This window comes from Cavenderia fasciculata, assembly GCF_000203815.1.
Source record: "Cavenderia fasciculata unplaced genomic scaffold Scf_Dfasci-G-b-285a01.f1-5, whole genome shotgun sequence".
In the NCBI taxonomy this organism is placed as follows: domain Eukaryota; phylum Evosea; class Eumycetozoa; order Acytosteliales; family Cavenderiaceae; genus Cavenderia; species Cavenderia fasciculata.
The window spans coordinates 648,628-669,770 of record NW_004457708.1 but is presented as its reverse complement, the minus strand read 5'-3'; the positions used below and the strand labels follow the sequence as shown (position 1 = coordinate 669,770).

Sequence of the window (21,143 nt, the reverse complement as noted above, 5' to 3'; positions counted from 1 at the left end):
ATGGAATGAAATAAACAATTATATCAACAACAAACAAAGACATACAACAAATAGATAAAATAAATTAAAGTTAAAGGAGGAATACTTTAAAATAAAATAAACAAACAACCCGAATTGTTTAAGGTTCAAAGAATTGTGATTTTATCTTTTTTTGGTCAGGTTCAACGAATCCGAATTAAACCACCATCACCCAAACAACAATAACAATCACCAAAACGAATAAAAATTTGATTGATTGATTGGTTGGTTGAACAATCACCACCAATCCAACATACTTAATTTTCCAACAACGGAAATATTGATGTGATTGTTGGTCAATCACATTCATATGGGCTGGTGTTCCATATGATTATATACATATGTATCGGATTGGTTTTTGATATGTTCAATGTTATTATTATTATTATTATTTATTTTTAAAAGCGTATATCGTAATATTATTATTATTATTATTATTTGGAAGATGCAGTAGGAGAGGATGAAGGAAGAGACTTTTGTGAAATTTGAAGGCTATGCCATTCAGGTACCTTTTGAACCATATCTGGTGCATTTAATTTAAATGCTTCCTTGGCTTCTTCGTCGTCTAGAAAAAAATAAACATGGTTTAATTAACATCATTCATTTACGAATCTGATTAATTGATTGATTTGATCGATCGATTAATTAAAAGATTGCCATATTTGTTGTTTACTTACTTTCGATTGCATTGGTCATATATGGCATGACAACTACTAATATACCTGTAATACCCATCATCATAAACATTGGATTTGAAAGGAATCCTAAAATACTAAATGGTACATGTTGCTAATAGTGGAGAGAGAGATTACGTTAGTCCAATCATTGATTTGTAATTGTTCTTGTTGTTGAAATACTGTGTCAGACATACTTGGAAATAATTTGAAATAGCAACTGGTTGTAAAGTAATTGGTGTTGAAACAATGGTATTGTTATCGTTTCTAATCTTTATAGAGTTTGATTTACTTCCTACTTCAACTTTATGTGGTTTGTAAACATATCTTAAATTATCTACATCCAACACATAACTTCCTGCTGGTACATTGAAACTATAATAGCAATATATAGAAGATAATCATCAATTAGTAATCTATCTATCTCTCTTTTGCTGCTATTCTTTAATAAATACAAAGAAAATGATCCATCCTTTGATGGTATTTGTTCAATTATAATCTCTGTGTCTAATGTATTCACTAATCTAACCTTTATTGGTATATCTGCTACAGTGATTGAAACAATAAGTATACTATGTTTATCGATGCAATGCTACTCATTCATTCATACATACCATTAAGATTAGGGGCAACTATCTTTCCATCTAATTTATTATTATTGCATTGTACAATACAACTTGTCAAGTATATCAATGATACAATGATTACTAGTATATATCTATTCATCATCATCATCACTCTCTCTCTCTGTCTCTTTCTCTCTCTCTATATACAATCTAAGATTAATGAAATATAATATTAAATAAATGATGAAGATGCAAGTTTTAGAAACGACACACTCTCTCTTTGAAAAAATTATTAAGTAAATTGTTTGTTTTGATTTGTTTGTTTGTTTGAAAGTTATAATTATATTTTAAGATTTAATTTATTTATTTAGTTAATTCTTTGTACAGTGACAACTTTGTTAAACTATTACCACAGAAGGAGTGAATTTGTTCACAGTAGTTATTGATTTGGTTAGAGAGCAAAAGACTGGTTAATTTGGATGGTGGGTTTGGAAGTGGTTTGAGGACGGCAGCCAAGTGCGATGCAATCTCTGCTTCGGATGCCTTTTGGCCATCGAGAGCCTTCTTTTGGATGAAGCTGTTGCGTTGGAGTTGATGTTGTTGGAAGTTACGTTGGTAACCGGCAACCTTGGAGAGCTCCTGTGAGAGCGAGTCGACACAGTCGGTCATACCTTCGAGCACCTTTTCCAAATAGATGTTGTTGCCAATATTGAGACGGTCAAAGTTGGAGGTCATTGAATCCGATGTTTCAAGTTCGTAAAGTAAAGCATTGATTAATTGAGAGTTATGGATTTTAATTGGGATTTGTTCGAAAATATCGTTAAAGTTTAAGTTGGCACTATCTAATCTAAAAACATGGTTAAAGAAACAAAAGTTTAGTAATTGATTGTTTGTCATGTTGTATGATTCTTTTAGTTTCTTTTCATTGCATACTTTTCTCTAGAGAATTCTTGGTCCTTGAATAAAGCCATAAAAGGTTGAGTCAATCTATAACAACGCAAGGAGAGGGTACCTTGGGAAGTCTTGATGGGGTCGTAGACGAGGACGACACATTTTTGGTTGATGGTGGCTTGGTAGTTGAATTGGGTTTCAATGACCGACTCGTTAAAGAATGAGTTGAGATAGGTTGGGGTGTACCAGCCGACAGTGTTACTGTCGATATTGACCTCACGCAAGAATCTCATCATCTCTAATTGGTACTCTGCGATACCCTCGCTCGAGTCACCTTCGTCCGAGTCACGTGGGTTGGGGAATGGGAAACAGTTAGAGACCTCCAACGTAGTGCCCAAGTCGAGACCGAGCAATTGACCTGGCACCAACTCTGGAAGGTGTTCCTTGCATTGCTTGATGATCTTCATGACAACGATACCGTCGATTTGAACGACATCCAACTTGCTGCTGTTGTAGTCGGCAACAATCTGCTCGTCAATGTTTTGAATGGTCAATGCTGCTGTGGCGGCGGTACTTGTAGTAGCAACTGCTGCAGTAGTTGGTGAAGTTGAGTTGGTTGGTGTTGATGACATTCTTCTTTATATCTATCTATCTATATATGTTAATTGATTGATCGTCTCGTTTGTTGTATATAATATAATATAGTTTATCTAGTTAACCTTTTATCGTTTGATATCTATTAGTCGTCTAAAGAGAATATCAATGTCTATCTATCTGATATGATGATGATGATGAGTTAAATATAGTATTATATATAGGAAGGAGCTAGGAGCGCGAGAGTATGAGACAAGAAGATGAGGAGGAGTCTCTGTTCAATAATCAAAGTCGACTGATTCAAAAAAAAAATAATCATAAAAATTGATGAAAAAAAATAGTGCGATTTTTGGATGAACTGGCTGAGCTCAAAGTGAGTGGCATGGGCCAATACATGAGCACAAAAAAAAAAAAACAACTTCACCTCAATATACTCTGTACTCTGCAGTGTGATTCTAAACATCACTCTTCATTATATTCTTACTTTATACTATATATATTAGATATTCTCTATTTATATCTCGAGACATAAATAGTGCTAGTCCTATTTGATCTCACTTATTAGATACAAAAGAGGAAGAGAGAGAGACGATATTAAATCAAAAAGAAGAGAGAGAGAGAGCAACAATCAGATTAAAAGATAGATATAGATAGACGGATACATAGATAGATATACAATGCCAGTTCCACGTTTCTTTCAAGGTATGTATACTAACTAGTTAGTAGCTACTATATACTACTATATCTGATGATCACATCAGATCAATCAGTGTATATATAGTATAAGCATGACCACCACAACCCTAGAAAAAGATCGGATGATTAATGATGATGCGTCTCTCTACCTAGATTTTATCGAGAAATACTTGAATACAAGTAAACTATCATTATTAAATGAAAATAGAGTTGGTATCGATGCAATTCAATGGTTATTAAAGTTACATCTCAAGGAACCATTCCAAACTACTATGGGTGGTTCACCACTTACAATGATCACTGTCATTCAAGAGGAATTGGAAAAGATCAAGTATGTCATGAAACAACACAGACACAATAGGTCAATGAAGTTTATTAATCAAACATATATTAATTTCTAGAAAATCAAATATTAAACCATTCTTTGTATTCCCTGGTTTGAGTATTTTAAAGGATCGTCCACAAGCTACAACTGCACGTGCACAGAAATTAAGTATTGCTTGGGATGCCTATTACAAAGGACAATATGAATTTGCTGAATCTCAATTCTCTGATTCTGGTAATTAATTAATTAATATCAACAAGACATACATATCAAACAACCAACTAACAATCATACCCTATTTGTTTTTTACCCATTTTATAGAAAGAGTATTATTGGTACCATTTATTCAATCGATTATATCTTATTTCAAACAACAAAATATAGAATTCTTCAAGGCTCCATTCTTCTTGTGGGCACAATTGGCATTGTTCTCTGATCCATCACAGAAAAATTACCTCAATGCCGTTTGGGGAGGTTACGAATCATTATTGTTTGGTATTCATCGTTTGATTGTCGATATTGATTTTGACAAGGGTGTATTTTTTTGGATCGATCTCAAGGCCATCCTCAATGAATTGGCTTTGACTCATGACCAATTTGTCGATGCTATCCTTTTATGCGGTTATGAATTTTGTCCATTATTCCCTCATTTTATTAATAATAATTTTGGTCCTCAATTATTTAGAGGTATGTATACAAACAAATACAACAAACAAAGAAGAAGAAGAAGAAGAAGACAAGCTTGTACTAACTAATTTGGTTTATTAATTTTTTTAGTTGCATGTGATTTGGTAAGACAACATCAAACTGGTATTGCAGTGATTCAAGATCATTTCCATATGTATCCATTGGAAAAGTATATGGAACAATTTATGAAAACAAAATGTTTATTAAGAAATCATATGATTTACACTCCATCATGTCACTGTGAACCACTTTATAGAGATTTAGCCTATCAAGTGTATGTATAAATATAAATATAATATAAATTAAACATTTACTAATCATATCCTCTATATATATATATACTATTTTTAGTAAACCAACTGATTTAAATTCAATATTTGGACCAAAATTACCAAATGATTTATATTTCTATATTTCACAAGGTGCAGTTAGTCCACAGGTAGTAAATAATTTGATTAGTGGTATTTTGATTGAACCATTCCCAACGGTGGAATCTGAAGAGTTCCGTCGTATGCTAGAGTATCTCAAGGATGTGCGTGCAAAGACATTAGGGTTGCTCTCTGCATGCCTCGGCGATGACATTCACAACAAGGTTGTCAAAAATATTCGTTGGTACGAACCAAAGGATTTCGAAATCCCACATGCAACCATCCTCAACTCCACCCCATTTGGACGTGCCAACAACTCCAAGTCAATTGTCATTCCAAATGAAATTAAACAACAATTGCAACAACAAACAAAATCAAATCTTCCAATCACCTTTCAATTTGTTGCTGCTTGTTCTTCATCAAATCCATTAATCAATAATAATAATAATAATAGCAACAGTAACAATAATAATCAAGAACCTATTGTACCTGTATGTATCAATCAAAGCTTAAATTCAAAAAGTGTCCATTCATTCAATCATTCTAATTCTTTTTTTTTTTTTAATCTTTTTAGATTAAAGATTCACACGAAGCAAACTTTTATATTATGTATCAATCCCTTTCGATCATGGGGTACATTGGTAATGATGGAAAGCTAACAGCTTATGGACGTGTATTGGAACAATTAAAGAAATCAAAGTTCCAAGAAGAGATTATTTTAGCAATCGAATTAATGAGATCAAACTGTCTATCTACTGAAAAATTAACCTTTATTCCAAAACCTTCATTTGGTAAGTACATAGAGTTTATTTATTTATTAAATTTAACCAAAAATATTAATATTAATCTCATTCATCAATACAGAGGGACCATCATCAAATAATACGACTGCTTTATTATCAAGATTATTAAGTCTTTTACCATGCAAACTTGATGTATGTTTTGTTATGTTTATTATCAACAACCCACAATAACACATTTATTTACTTACTTTTTATTTCTCTTTTAGAATACTCCATGGTCAGGACCAATAGATCATGATTTGATGGCATTCCATGAAATTGCTCGTACACTTTACAAGACATTAAGAAACTTGATAGAGATTACAGCCACTTCACACTTTTTAACTCATAGAATTGTTTTTGAACCAAATGAATATTTCAACTTTTCGACCAAACTTCCATTCTTTTTGCAATCAAATGCCAGTATGGGCTTGATGGTCAAGGGTACCATGCTCGAAGGACTTGGTATTGAAGACATGAAGGATATCTTCCCCAATTGTATCGACATTGAACACGATCTTGAACGTGCCACCCAATTTTTGGAGGAAATCGTATCAGTCTTGCCAATCCTCGTCAAAGAAAATCTTATCGACAAGTCACTCCATGAAAGTTTCATCCAAGCTAATGAAGCATGGAAGAAATGTCGTCTAGATCAAATTGATAATTAAAAAGACAGAGAGAGAGACAATCAACCAATTACCAACTACCAACAAACAACAACAACACAACAACCATTACATTATATAATACTAAAACCAGAAAAATGAAAACAAAAAATACAATACAGAAAATCAGAAAATAATAACAAAAAATATACAATCCCAACCATAAACTATATATACAGGTGATTATTCTTGTATAGTTTAGTTTAGTACACTATAGCCCCAACACCCCCCTCAACAATCAATAATAATAATCTACAACCATTGACCGAAAATCTTGAAGATGTTGAACAACCGATCCCCCAATTACAGTATCAACAAACACAAAACTATGATCCATTTATTACAAATCGATTTGAAATAAATAAATCATAACCTTATAATAATATATAACTAGCATCTATTATATTTACATGTTGTTTGTTGGTAGTTGGTAATTAGTTGATTGAAAATTGGAGGGAAAAATTTAAAAAAACATTTTCCCTCGCATTATTCTGACAGCAACTGCTCAAATTTGCTAAAGTGCTTTTGTTTTATTCATTATTCTCGATATTTATATTAGTTTAGTATCTATATATAATCTATACATTATGGCAATTCTTAGTAATACGAGTGGTCTTTCATACGGATCACATACATTAGTACAAGTAGAATGTGATGTCAAGTTGTCTAAAGGGTGTAGCGATATTTATGAGATTGCTTACAAGGATACATTGTTGGGTGCAGCAAAGAATAATGGAAAGATTGTATGTCAAGATTGTGCTCACTCGTCCAATAGTGCTGGTACATCTAGTGACAAGCAGTATTTGGATGGTTTATTGTCAACCATTGATACTGAAGCAAAGGCATATCTCCTTGGTTGGATCGCTAACGATTTTACGGTAGTTGACAGTGTCAAAGGATTGATCACTATCAAGGGTGATGAATCCTCTATCAACAAGTTATTTGATATTGTCCGTGGTGCTGATCGTCAAGGAGTGTCAATGATCACAATCGAGTCAAGTGCAATGGTTGCAGATATATTGAAACATTTGCAAATTGAAAATGGTACTAGGGCTGATTCTAAACTTCCACAATTTGGATCATCGTCATCATCGTTGACATTGTCATTTGTCCGTGGATTCTTTGATGCTGCTGGAGACGCATCTATCAAGCGTGTCAAGGGAGTTGCTCCACGTGCTGTTGTCACATCGTCCTCACATTCGATGCTCAAGGCGATTGGTCAAGCTGTCGACGTACCATATGCACTTGGTGACGACGCCAACTCAATCGAGTGGAGTGGATTAAACGCACTTGACTTTTTGGCCAAACTCTATGACGGCAGCACATACTACAATTTGCGTAACTACAATACATACATGGATTTGTGTGTTTGGTGTCCAACCTCTGGAGGTGCACAGTCTGCTGGTCGTGACGACGACCCTACATTTGTAATCACTCGTACATCAAAGGACGCAGTCATCCCATCAAAGTCACGTGCTAGTGATAGTGGTTATGACCTCACCATCATCAAGACTGTCAAGGCGTTTGGTCCAGTTACCACATTGTACGACACTGGCATCAAGGTACGTCCACCCATTGGCTACTATATGGATGTAGTTCCACGTTCGTCACTTAGCAAGAGTGGATACATGTTGGCCAATAGTGTTGGTATCATTGATCGTGCATACACTGGTTCCATTATGATTGCTTTGGTCAAGGTCGACCCTGCTGCACCAGATATCCAACTCCCATTCTGTGGATTCCAAATGATCCCAAGACCAATCGTTCACTTCCAAGTCGTCGAAGTTACTGGTGACATGTTTGAAGATACCGGTCGTGGTGCTGGTGGTTTTGGTTCAACCGAAGAAAAGATCTTGAAAAAACAATGTCTTGAAAATAATAATAATACTGTTCCAGATCTTAAATCAACTACAACTAACAAATAATAATAACAAATAATAACAAATAATAATAATGAACAAGACAAAAATCATAATAATCATGATGTACAGCAGAAGATTTATAAATAAATAAATTAAGTTTTATTTAAACATTTAAATATATTATATATTATATATTACTTTTAAACTTGTAAAATATATACTTTTTGTTTGGAATAGTTTGATGATTGAGTACAATGAGATTGTTGTAATTGGCAGAGAGTATTATGTTACATTTAGAGAAATCTTTATATAGATGTAAAGTATGTAATGTATGATTACCCAATAATGAGGATGAGAACTGGAGCACTAATGGTTCTGGTGTTTGGTTAAAAGAGTTATCAAAAAGGTATAGGTTTTGAACTTTGGATTGGTTGGATTTCAATAGGTTTCCTAATTGGTGGAGATGTGAATTACCAAGTGTGTTTACAAATGCCAGATTGATAATAGTCTGATTTTGTTGAAGTGATTGAAAGAAATCATCTGATAGATAAGAGTACATTCGGTGTATGGTGATGGTTGTCAGATTGATGTTGGCATTGAGAGTGATGGGTATAGTGGCAAGATGTAGTGTTACATGGTGATCTCTTCGACAAGATTGTTTTCTATCAGATGGACCCTTTCGGTAAAGAATAAGTGATTGAAGTGTTTTAGAACATGTCGGTAAATTTAAAGAGGTGTTGTTTGTGAATTTTAAAAAAGGGGCTGCTACACATATACTCTTAAATGACGGACATGACAGTGCATTTTGGTAGATTTGTGGGTTTGATACTATGAGATTGGTACGTATCTTTTGAATGGACCCATTGGAGATACAAACTTGCAATAGTTCGTCGGCAGTATTGGCAATATCATATCGAACAATGACAGAGTAATTGACTATCGTATGGTTTGTCGAGACTAGTTTGATCACTTCGACAAGTGGATGAAATGGGTATGCAATATTGGAAATGTAGAGACTGACAGTCTTTAAAGTTGGTAAAGAATTGGCTACTTGAAAGAATACTTTGGGTGGTTTGTCCACATGTATTTTGGAAAGGTTGGGAAAACAATCACTATATATTGATTGGATAGCCCAGCAACGGTGTCCGTTATCTTTGCGAAAAGAGATGGATCGAATGGAGATAGATCTCTCTGAGAGTAGTGTATAAAAGTCTTGTGTGTATGGATAGATTGGTTCACAACCAGCAGGAACCGATAGATCCAAATGATTGATGCTCTTTATAAAATGTTGTTGACCTCTAAAAAATAAATTATAAAATTGGTAGATTTGGTCATCACATACTTTCACATTAACGTTTAGGTTCTCTCTTGATACTATAAAATACCATCTATGACAAACCAATGAAAGATTAATCAGTTGAATATAGGATCCTGATCCTTTCAAAACACAAAGATACCCAATGATCTTTTTAAATAGTATGGTTGGTAAAACTCCACTTATAGTAGCTTTACTCCATCGACGATCGATAATGTCATCTGTTAGAACAGTCGATCCTACCAAGTGTTGTGGTATCCATTCATCTGGCAGGGTACTCATTGTGTGAAATAGGTTGGTCTTGTTTGTTCCAATATCGACCTTGGTCACTTGTACATTGGTGAATCGTTTGATATGCAGATATGGTGCGCACGGAACACCGTGTTCATTATGTTCATTCGATTTGTGGTATATGAGTTGTGCCTCCTTGATGATCATCGCATCGGGGAATAATGTGGGTCTCTCCACAAAGACATCATAAAAGTAATGAGTGTCATATATCGTTGATCTATAAATAGATAGATAGAAAGAGAAAGAAAGGTTTCCAATCTATGATGATTAATTAACATGTTGTTGAATATTCCATAGAGATCTCTTTTAAAAAGTGAACGCACCTATGCAACCCATTACAAACTTGATATGTACTGAGTAGTATGACCTTTTTATCAAAGACATCTATAACACCAATATTATTATTGCTCCGATCAGTGTTATAATCAATGATACTATCTATATCTCTCATTGAGATAGATAATGTATTGAGGTATAATAATTACAATAATTAAATAATGCTTGGAAGCACACTTTTCAAAAAGAAAGTGGAATGATTGTTTAATGTTTTTTACAAACAACCTATAATAATATTAATAATAATGAATATCAACAACAACAATCTCTCTTTCTTTATTCTCGGCTAAGGATTAGAGATTATAAAGATGGATAGTTATGATGATGAAAAAGAACAAATCATCTTCAATAACATTAAAAAGAGATCATTGGATGACGACAATCGCAGTTGTATTATTTGCAATCATATGATCATTTCTCCAACAACAACAACACATAATAATAATAGTAATAGTATTAATAGTGAAAAGATAATAAGTGATCATTATAGACAATGTCTAAAAGCATTGAACAATGTAGTGAACCGAACATTTATCCAGAAAGAAAATGAGGAGGAGACTATAGTGGTAGAAAATAATCATTATTGTAAGTATATACATACATACATATGAGGATCATTGAAACGGTGAATATATTCTAATTATTATATTTTATTATTACATTTAGTTCAAAACAATATGATTAGAAACTCAATGGTAGAGATATTAAAGTTTCAAGATGATAATCGAAATGTTGTCAATTTAATGATGACTTGTAAAGATTCTATGAATGGAAGGATTATTTAATATTCCCAAGTACCTATGACATTTATGATTGAATGTTTCGAGACATCGGAGAGGATGAGACACTTGCCAAGACAATATTATAGATTGGTCGTCGACCAAGACAAAGATTGGGATCACTTGATCAAAAACAAGTATAACCTTATTGGTCCAACCTGCAAAGAGTTGGTAATCAATAGGGATATATGCGCTGACCAATGTCCAACTCTACCAAACCACTTTACACGTTTCATATTTGGAAATGAGTACAGTTTGAAGTTGGCCAAGGATTCTTTACCAGTCACTACCACACACTTACGAATTGGGTATTCATATGACCAACATCTCTATTTACCACCATATCTCGAAACTTTAATATTGGATGGTGAAGAAACCACTATTGTCAATAACGATGGTTGCAGTATTCTGCCACCAACACTTCAAACATTGTCAATATTAGACACCCATCTATTATTGGATCAGTTAACTCTACCAATTGGATTAAAGAGACTTTTCATTAGTACGGTGGGTGATCTCATCGAATTGATCGATGGATCATCCATCCCCAACACAGTGACTGATCTAGACTTGGGAGCATTCCTTGTTGGTGCCAATACCACCATTCCGTCGTCAGTCACCAAATTGACCATTAATTTCCACCCAATTAGCAAGAACCATCTCGCCATTCCATCGTCAGTTAAACACCTCAAAGTCACATTTAAAAATGTTAATCCTTTTGAACCAACTGTTTTGATGCCTGAACACTTTCCATCTCATTCATCCATCAAGCATCTTGAACTATGTAGTCGTTGCTCGATTGGACCAGGTTCTATTCCTCCATCGGTTCAACACCTCCAATTCAACGGTATCGACAATGCACCAACAAATATTCCAAATACTGTCAGAGAAATCACACTCAGTGGTGATATTTACCAATTCTTTAAATCAGAGATGTCAGACTCTGTCACACATTTCACAATTACCGGTGGTCTATTCATGCCACTGGTGTTTGCCATCCCGGATTCAACCACCCATCTTTTCCTTTCAATGGATCAATACCCAGATCTCACCCCCACCGACTTGCCATCATCGGTAACTCATCTCAAATTTGGTAAGATAAAATAGTTTCTCTAATTATTTCAATTCATTTTTAAAAATTAAATTTCATCAACAACTGTTAATGATTCTTTTTCTTTGACCAATAAATAATTTATATATTCTCTTACCAATTGTGAGATGTCATTATGTTTGAATAAAATCAATGTCAGATTGATATTTACACCATTTAAATTGACTTCATTTCCATCTTGATCTGTTAAATAAATGGTAAAACTTGTCTTTGAATTTGATACCAATTGTTTACTATATGATTCAACATCATAGTTTTGCCAATGTATATTTGAAAAATCTGCATTACTAGCTGCAGAATAAACCTCTTGTAATATATCATCATCCCCATCTATATAAATGTGAATGAATAAATAAAACATTATCAGATTGTAAGTTGATTACATTTGTTGATTCCAAAATATTATTATTAAATTTATTTGTTGAATCTTTATTAAAACCTAAATGACGAAATAATTGATTAGTAAAAGAAAAGATTGGTTGAATATCTCTTGTTGATGCACAAGTAAATATATAAACGATCATAGATGGAAGAGTCCCAGAGTACTATCCATTCGAGTAACCTAAATATATAGGAAGGTATCAATGTATGATATCCAACCTTATATCATTCTTAAATAAACAGAGTAGTTAGTACCAGGGGAACTAACTACCACAACACGACGTAGTCACCCCGTCACGTGTTGTCTATAAATATGAGACTAAACACTCATATTCGATAATCTACTTATTACATACGTATATTATCTCATATCTCTCCCTCATATTTACTCTGTCTTATTGTTGTCTTATCATCTTGATACACTCTATCTCTCTACCACTTACGCTATCTACATTTACCAGTATTTGGTTGTTGTGATGTTGGCCAACTGATTGCATATTTCACATTGTTTGGTGACAATGCATTCAATTGCTTTTCCAATGTGTCTTGTAATGATTGAGCATCTTCTATCAATTCAAAAGTATTTAATCCTCTTCCAACTGTATAAAATGATTTTGGTATTGTCGCTTGTAATAGTGCTGCTCTGTCAAATCTGTCTTGAGGATAATATATAATATTATAATTTAAATTTAGAATTAGTACCACTGATTCTATTGTGTGAATTTATATAGAATATCTTTTTATGTGTAATCAACATACTTTTATATATAATTAGTAAAACATTATTATAAAATTATTAAAATTTACTCTAATAAAAGTGATTTGCTGTAGCTGTTTTGTCTCTAAATAAAGTATTATAAAAGTAGTAAAAATAGTAATATAATAAATTACTCTATATATATAATAAAGAGAAATGGATCAAGATTTAAAAAAAGATAAAAGATCAATTACATCTGCTCTAAATCTAAAAAAAGCATGTGATGCTAGAAAAAATCAATTTATAATCTATGATAGTCTTCCGTTCTGATAGAAAAACTATTATTCTGATAATGATAAAAGAATAGTAATAGATAATAATAAAAAAGACTATATTCTTTTCTTTTATTAAAGAATCAGATATGATAAAGAATAAAATGATTATGAAGTTTTAAATATAATTATATTGTGTAATAATACAAGATGATGATTGGAGGCAAGAAGCAAAAACAGAGACCATTAAGATTAAAAAAAGATAAAAGAGGACGATACATACAACATGGAGTAGATAGAGTTTAAGAATGCACTCATTCCGCAGCAGGGAATCTGACGAATGACAATCATGTGCGAACAAGACGAATATGTTGGCTAAATAGAAGATAGATGTATAACTATCATTACTTACCTCTACTGCTGCTGTGTTGATGCGATAGCGATTGTTGTTGTTTAATTAAAAGTTGTTGAGCAGCCAGATAGAGCTTCTTTGCAGGTGCGACGACTATGCCACATTTACCAAAATCAGCCTCTGTAAACACTGCGATACTCTCTCCATCTACATCATTATCAAGAAGCATCTGGGCATATTCTTCTCTTACTTGAACTTCTTTTGTAGCCCATTCTTTTACTTGTTTTGCTGACCATCGTTTGAAATCGCTTTGTGATGCAATTTCTGCTATTGTCAAAGCATTATACATGTTATGATTAAAAGAGATGTCGTAAGATATTAGAAAACATGGGTTCTCCTTTTAATGTTGTTGTTGTTGTTGTTGTTGTTGTTGTTGTTGTTGTTGTTGTTGTTGTTGTTGGTATTGAAATTCTTGTTTGAAACCCACTACTAAAGTGACACCACATCCTTTTTTTTTTTTTTTTTTTTCTGATCTCTTTTGTGAACAAAAAAGATTAGTACTACTAAAGAGGGTAGTCTTCTATTATAGATATAGAGGTCCTATAGATTCAGCTCAACTTTGAACGATAACAGCAATTTATATTTAATATACCAACATTCTATGATGACAGTAACATTCAACCTATTACATACAACATAATCAATGTTTTGTCTATTGTAATCGCTAGAACCACTCTCACTAAAGCATTCTCGTTTATCATCCAATCCAGGTTATATTTCAACTTGGTATCATATGTCTATTCATACAACCAAATCCATTTTGTAAGAATTGGTAAACTGGTTACACTTTGTGTTGATTCACCTCCAACCTTGACAATGCAAACTACAGCTTCAGAAGTATACACTGATATTATTATTCCTGAAAGATTTAGACCTCCCAATATTCAAATAGTTACAGTATCTACATACCAAAAACAATCTCCAACTTTATTTATCCACCCATGTAGAATCTGTTGTTTATTGGATGGACAATTGATAATCCAAAATAGTGATGGAAGTGGAATACCTTGTGATTCCAACCAATCTTTCCATCGATCCATTTTCTATGAGCTATGTTCTTTACTAATATTTTCTATCCAAATTTTAAAGTTAAAATTATGAATTTATAATCCAAAATCTAAAATCAATCCAATATTTTTTTATTTTTCTAAAATAATTTTAACTTTTTTAACCTTTATCATTTCTATCCAAAATATTAAAAGTTAATAATTAATTCTAAAAAATAATAAAATACAATAAAAATAAATATTTCTAAAAATAAATTAACTATTTTAACTTATTTAATATATAATGAGCCCTGAAAGGGCGAATGCTTGTAAACTTTTTTGGGAGCGCCAGCGATCCAACGCCCAACCCACACACCTAGACGGTATTAAGGTTGTCACTCCTCTAGTAGTAGCGATAACTCCTCCAGTAGTGAACAACATAGTGGATCACCTTCCTCCAATAACCACAACAACCAAGTCCTTTCTTTAACAACAATCTTTTTCATTAGTTTATTTTCCTTTTCTATGTGATCATCATTTTTAATCTAATTAAAATAATAAATAAATTTTCAATTATTAATTATATTATATAATATCTAGAGCCCTCGTCTCTCAATTGATTTGACCATAACCAGATCTAGGTCCTCTACGACGAAGATAGATGAAAACGCCAATGACAATGACTAGAGTGATGACCGAGACGATGATGAGGCCAATGGCCCATGCGGCAAGGGCACGGGAGGGCTCGCGACCAGGTGCACCAGGTCGACGTGTATAGACAATGTAAAGTGAGGTTGAATTGTCGCTGTGATGTTGCAATCTAAACTCTGAGTAAAACAGGTCGATATAGGGACCACCACTATTGGAAGAGACAGAGTCATTCAACCAAAAGACGCGGTTGGCTGTTGTTTGGATGAGAAGTTTGGTAAAGTTGGATGACGACGGGATAGAGTCCATCAAAGAGACACTGATGGCTCCACCTTTGATATCGACATTACCGTCAACCATCATGATTGGTTGTAGAGACGTATCTGAAATGTTAAAGTAGAGAGTGGTGCCGAAATCAGTGATATCATAGTTTTCAAGACCCATGATAAAGTTACCAGAGATGTTTAGGTGAGCTGATGGTTTGATGTACGTTTGTCCAGTGACCAAGACAAAGTCACCGCGGATGACCGTGTCTGCTTGGATTGATGTGTTTGATCCGCTGTCCACCTCGAGTCGACCTGTCAACACGGCATTATCAGAGTTGAAAGTAATGGTTGATGTATTGAGCATTGATATCTTGCATATGAGCTGTGACGATTCTCCAGTCACAGTAATACTACCAAAATGCACCTGTAAATTGGGTGTAGTAATAGAAGCATTGTTGATGTTGATGGCTGTGTCTCTACCTGAAAACATAATGGCTGGCGAGTAGACGCGAGAGAGTGGTGAAAGGTTGAGTATAGAGTCGGTCGCGTATTGTGTGTTGGAGATAATCGACCCCGATGCAATGCTGAGATAGTCGTCGACTGTAAAGACGACGGGCAGAGTGGTTGCCGTGAGGTTGAGGACTGTGCTTTGGAGTGTGCCTGTGCGGTTGATGTGGTTTTCAAAGAACCCCTGTATGACAACACTGCTGCGTCGCTGGTACGTGTCTTGTGAGAGATATCCAATCGACGTGTTCATCAGTGTGATGGTGGTGGTCAGTAGACGAGGTGTGCTGACTTGGACATGGTTGATTGTCACCCCAATCGTATTAAACACAATGCTCGACACGTTGACCAGGTGGATTGTCGAGTCGGTGTCAATGCCCGTCGCACCCTGTATCTCAAATCGAGCAACTCCATCAAGTATGAGCTCGGAACCGTGGTGTTGGTCGAGCTGGTAGAATGTCGGCGTGACATGCGGGTTGTTGCCAAACTGGGTGACGAGCAGTGTTGCGTTCTCGCCGATCGTCAAGTTGTACTGACAGTCGCTTCCAAACGAGTAGGTGGCGTTGGATCCGTCCAGGACGCGCAGATTGTTGATCGTGTTGTTGGCGAGCACGAGGTGCGCATTGTCAGCCAAGGCAATCGAGCCGTAATAGACAATCGACCCGTGCTCAGAGTATACACCACCTCCCATCACATACCACGTTGTGCCAATAGTAATACCATAACTACCGCCATATACCTTGCCACGGATGACGGCATCGTCCAAAGTCGTCAACACGCTCGAATTGTCCAATGTCACCGTCGCACCCACTTCAATGGTCATTGCAGCACCCACCTGCAGTGTCGTCGCATTACACACTGTTATCTGTGCCGTATCGTTTACTTGTAACCTTCCAACATTCAGATCACGTGTAACGTTTACCATCGATTCACCAATCACCTCCAAATCAAAGATTGGTTGGTCAGCATCCAACGACACTGTCATTTGCATGTCACTCCCATTACACACCAACTTGATAATAGAGCATGTGGTGTTCCACAGTACATATGATGTTGTCGATGTGGTACTACGAGCCAGTGGCCAATACAACGACGGAGCAGATGTCTCCTCTGGTACATCGGTTCCATTTGAAATGATATAAACAACTGCAGTCTGTGTGGTCGATGAGCAATTGGGTGACTGTCCACCAGTCCAATGATCAGTATCTCCAACCAAGTTGCACGGATGTGATTGTGTGCATCGACTAGGATCTACATTATAATAAAGGATTGTTTTATCATCTCCGCTACTATTATTACTATTACTATTACTAGTACTTTCACTATTATTATTATAATTATCTTTTGTTGTTGTTGCTACAACAACATCAATCCTCGAAGATATCAGTTGCAACCAACAAACAAATAAAATAAAACAAAAAACCAATCTTGTTCTTTTTGATGAAAAGCTGGACATCTTGTCTGAATCGATTTTGATTTATTTAAAAAATAACAAACAAACAAACAAATACTACTATCTATATCTATATCTATGTATGTATGTGTATGTGTATAATAAAATTATTAAAAATAATCATGATGAACTCCTTCAAAGAGTGGTGGTGGTGGGGTGGTACCATGAAAATAATAATAAATTTAAAATACCTTCCAGTATCCAATACTTTTTTATTATTATTATAGTAATAATTTTTATTTTCACATCTTTCTTCCAACAAGTGAATGATCAATAGAGATCCATTGTTTTTATTTATATTATTATTTTTTGAACCCAACTAGTAAAGTATAATACAATACAAATAACTGTTATACATAATCAAAAAATAGATAAATATATTTTTTTTATGAATACTATTTCTTTTTATTATTATTATTAAATTTAGAAATTGAAATAAATAGATCCTATGGTAAAAATTGGTGGAATTATAATAAAAGGGAAGAGAATTCATTCATGATCTGTTCCTCCTCCTTTGCCACTCTGCTGAATTACTGCTCGATACAGGTAAAGATCGTGCAAAGAAACTCATTGTCGAGGTCTCTCCCATCCCAATATAATGGAATACATTATATGATCTAAATCATTTCAACGTACGTGTTATGTGTTGTTGTTGTTGTTGTTGTTGTTGTTGTTGTTGTGGCCAGATCAATGATAGATGAGTCCTTATGGATCGATAGATTAATAAATTAATATACTATAAAATAATAATATTAAAACTAAGGTTGATGGAGTTCGTTTGCAGAGTTGGTTAAAGTCAACTCGGCTTCCTTTTGTACTTGTTTTAAAAAACCCATCGCCAACACCCCCATCCGCTCCACCTAACCCGCTTCGATTTCTTTTTTTTTTGGAAGCCGAAAAAAACAAAATCCCTCAACCCTGAACACCCACCCGACAACAGCAGCTGATAAACAAAAAACAAAAGAAATCGGTGTGGTGCGATATTCTGTGCTGCTTGTTCTTCTGAGAGTGGGTTATTATTATTATTGCTAATTAGATATACACACAAAAAACATTCATATATAACTAGCTATCTAACTATATATATAATTACTTATTATAATAATTTCAAGCTAGATTCTTTTTTTTTGTCACTCTTTTATATTTATTTGTAACACTACCCAACTAACCAACCAACCAACCAACCTTTACGACAACTACTACTTCCTTGTTTTATTTATTTATTCATTTTCTTCACCAACTAGTACTAAAAACAAAAAAGGTAAGAAGAAAACAACCATCTACCCATCCATCCATTACATACAATTTCATTATCAAAGAGAAGAAGAAAAGAGAGAGGGAAGAGATAATTCTTTCTTTGTGAATGAAGACAGAGATAGGATAGAGACATGGTAGCGATCGAGGAGGGGGATTGTTATCTTCTCCTCTCTCACTCTCTTTCCTAAAGGTGCGAGCGAGCCAACCTCGTCAAAGCCCTTCACTGTCCAACCCACAGTCACGATCAAAGATCGAGGTTGAGGGGATCACAGAGATATTTGATTTGCTAATTGCGCAAAATTTTAATGGTTTTAAAAAAAAAACGTTCGATCTCCTTCATTGCCCTAGCAAAGACGACAACGTCTCTTCCCTCCCATCAATCCCTCTTTGACCATTTATTTGACCTTGCTCTCTCATTTCTCTCTCTTCATCCTCCCCTCTCTTCACTCAACTGCATCCATTGGTTTAAATTCTCTTTATTCTAATCAATTTTTTATTTATTTATTTTATATTGTATATTATATATATATCTAGATAGATAGATATACATAGATTTTATAGTAGATATATATATACTCTTTTTAAATCAACATTATTATTTTTTATTCATGGACGTCTTAGCTGAAAATGTCAAGAAAGTTGTAGATGGCATACAAGTAGATTCAGTACTCAATAGTGTCATCGAATTGGATCCAGCCATACAATCATGGTCTGAAGAAGTACTGAATACACTATCACATTTCATTGGATTGATATTATGTATACCCGCCGTCTTTTTCCTCATTACTGTTGCTAGAATGAGAGGAACTCGTTGGCACGTTATATCTTGTTCAATCTATGGTTTATCATTGGTATGCACAATATAACAACATCAACAACTATATCTTCTTACTAACTATATACTATACTTTCAGATGACAATGTATTTCTGTTCCTCTTTATATCACTCTGTTGGAGTATTCATCAATCTCGAAGCATATAGAGATATTTTCAAAAATTTAGATCATTGTGCCATCTACATGTTGATTGCAGGAACCTATACTCCCTTGACTCTAATCAATTTAATTCATAATCATATTAAACCAATTCATAATTATACTAATCAACAACAAACAAATAATAATCAGCAACAACACAATATTAAAGATAATAATAATAATACAACTACACCACAACCAAATCACAGTAAAATAATTAAACTTGGATGGATATTATTTGGAATTGTATGGGTTATGTGTGCTATTGGAGTACTTAGTAAGATGATTCTTGGTACAGATTCAATTCCAGATGTATTCTCTAATGGATTCTATTTGGCTATGGGATGGGTTTCACTACTCGGTCTTCGTGATATGATCCGTGTCCTTCCAAGAACCGGTCTCAAGTTGTTGGTGGCTGGTGGTTTGGCCTACACTAGTGGTGTCATGTTCCTCGTTTGGGAGACTGCCCCCTTTAACCATGCCGTCTGGCATTTGTTTGTCGGTGCTGGTTCCATCCTCCACTATTTCTGTATCCTCGAATGTATCATCCCATCTAGAAAGGATGGACCATCATCAGTCATCATCGATAATTTGGAATGGGCCGAAAAACAACTCCAACTTGCCTTTTTCGGTAGTGGAAAGAGACGTATCTTTATCATCAACTATATGAATTATCTCTATAGATATTTAATTGGATGGGCTTTTAAATCTGCTCATATTCAATAAGAGAAAACTCAAACAACTCAATCAAACAAAACAACCAAGTCGACTTTAAAAGGGCTTTATACACCATAAGCCCAAATATTTTCACAACGAAGAAATAATAGAGATTTAAAAACCTTTTTTTTTAATATGATATAATAACAAATAACAAATGCTAATAATAATAACAAACAAATAACAAACAAATAACAAATACCATTTTTAAAATAATAATAATAATAATAACCTCTATAGCCCAATAATAATAATAATAATAATAATACAACTCAAACCCAAACAACCAAACAACCTTTTTTTCTTTATAAATAATAATATTATATTATATCAATTCTACATCATCATCTCATCCTCTTCAAGCAGCCATTTGGCCAATCCTTACCCAACTAACCAACATAATAACAATATAACAATAACAACAATAATCAAATGACAGCCAAATAAATAACGATCGAATACGATGTGATTACCTTTTTTTTTATTATTTATTAATTCAAACCAATTTTGATCTATATCTAACCAGCTCCTTGATATTGATATTATCTTTCGTCTTTAAATATAATTTTAAACAATTTCGTCAAAAAAAAAAGACGAAAACCGATTCATTTCA

General features: G+C 34.1%; 8 protein-coding genes across 8 annotated transcripts; 4 read left to right on the top strand and 4 right to left on the bottom strand.

Annotated features, from left to right (window-relative positions):
• Positions 1-452: 452 nt before the first annotated feature.
• Positions 453-2,781, bottom strand: eIF3s3 (Mov34/MPN/PAD-1 family protein; the record flags this gene model as incomplete). The annotated part of the gene is made up of 7 exons (XM_004366306.1): positions 453-583; positions 696-807; positions 890-1,067; positions 1,148-1,238; positions 1,307-1,336; positions 1,669-2,105; positions 2,192-2,781. The coding sequence occupies 7 exons, from the start codon at positions 2,779-2,781 to the stop codon at positions 453-455; spliced, it is 1,569 nt and encodes a 522-aa protein (XP_004366363.1).
• A 639-nt stretch (positions 2,782-3,420) lies between these two features.
• DFA_03952 (5'3'-exonuclease N- and I-domain-containing protein) lies at positions 3,421-6,269 on the top strand (the record flags this gene model as incomplete). The annotated part of the gene is made up of 9 exons (XM_004366305.1): positions 3,421-3,445; positions 3,593-3,770; positions 3,841-3,998; positions 4,086-4,451; positions 4,542-4,725; positions 4,803-5,310; positions 5,394-5,610; positions 5,684-5,754; positions 5,829-6,269. The coding sequence occupies 9 exons, from the start codon at positions 3,421-3,423 to the stop codon at positions 6,267-6,269; spliced, it is 2,148 nt and encodes a 715-aa protein (XP_004366362.1).
• Positions 6,270-6,853: 584 nt separating this feature from the next.
• Positions 6,854-8,191, top strand: dut (dUTP diphosphatase; the record flags this gene model as incomplete). Its single annotated transcript, XM_004366304.1, has 1 exon — positions 6,854-8,191. The coding sequence occupies one exon, from the start codon at positions 6,854-6,856 to the stop codon at positions 8,189-8,191; it is 1,338 nt and encodes a 445-aa protein (XP_004366361.1).
• Positions 8,192-8,315: 124 nt separating this feature from the next.
• DFA_03950 (uncharacterized protein) lies at positions 8,316-10,185 on the bottom strand (the record flags this gene model as incomplete). The annotated part of the gene is made up of 3 exons (XM_004366303.1): positions 8,316-8,333; positions 8,958-9,951; positions 10,058-10,185. The coding sequence occupies 3 exons, from the start codon at positions 10,183-10,185 to the stop codon at positions 8,316-8,318; spliced, it is 1,140 nt and encodes a 379-aa protein (XP_004366360.1).
• A 193-nt stretch (positions 10,186-10,378) lies between these two features.
• Positions 10,379-11,956, top strand: DFA_03949 (uncharacterized protein; the record flags this gene model as incomplete). Its single annotated transcript, XM_004366302.1, has 3 exons — positions 10,379-10,655; positions 10,737-10,823; positions 10,866-11,956. The coding sequence occupies 3 exons, from the start codon at positions 10,379-10,381 to the stop codon at positions 11,954-11,956; spliced, it is 1,455 nt and encodes a 484-aa protein (XP_004366359.1).
• Positions 11,957-12,008: 52 nt separating this feature from the next.
• DFA_03948 (uncharacterized protein) lies at positions 12,009-14,011 on the bottom strand (the record flags this gene model as incomplete). The annotated part of the gene is made up of 7 exons (XM_004366301.1): positions 12,009-12,023; positions 12,112-12,290; positions 12,794-12,993; positions 13,149-13,183; positions 13,293-13,324; positions 13,518-13,685; positions 13,723-14,011. 7 exons carry the CDS (start codon positions 14,009-14,011, stop codon positions 12,009-12,011), a joined length of 918 nt encoding a protein of 305 aa, XP_004366358.1.
• Positions 14,012-15,320: 1,309 nt separating this feature from the next.
• Positions 15,321-18,969, bottom strand: DFA_03947 (uncharacterized protein; the record flags this gene model as incomplete). Its single annotated transcript, XM_004366300.1, has 4 exons — positions 15,321-16,534; positions 16,847-17,482; positions 18,216-18,315; positions 18,883-18,969. 4 exons carry the CDS (start codon positions 18,967-18,969, stop codon positions 15,321-15,323), a joined length of 2,037 nt encoding a protein of 678 aa, XP_004366357.1.
• Positions 18,970-19,444: 475 nt separating this feature from the next.
• Positions 19,445-20,539, top strand: DFA_03946 (Hemolysin III; the record flags this gene model as incomplete). The annotated part of the gene is made up of 2 exons (XM_004366299.1): positions 19,445-19,687; positions 19,751-20,539. The coding sequence occupies 2 exons, from the start codon at positions 19,445-19,447 to the stop codon at positions 20,537-20,539; spliced, it is 1,032 nt and encodes a 343-aa protein (XP_004366356.1).
• Between the last annotated feature and the right edge of the window lie 604 nt (positions 20,540-21,143).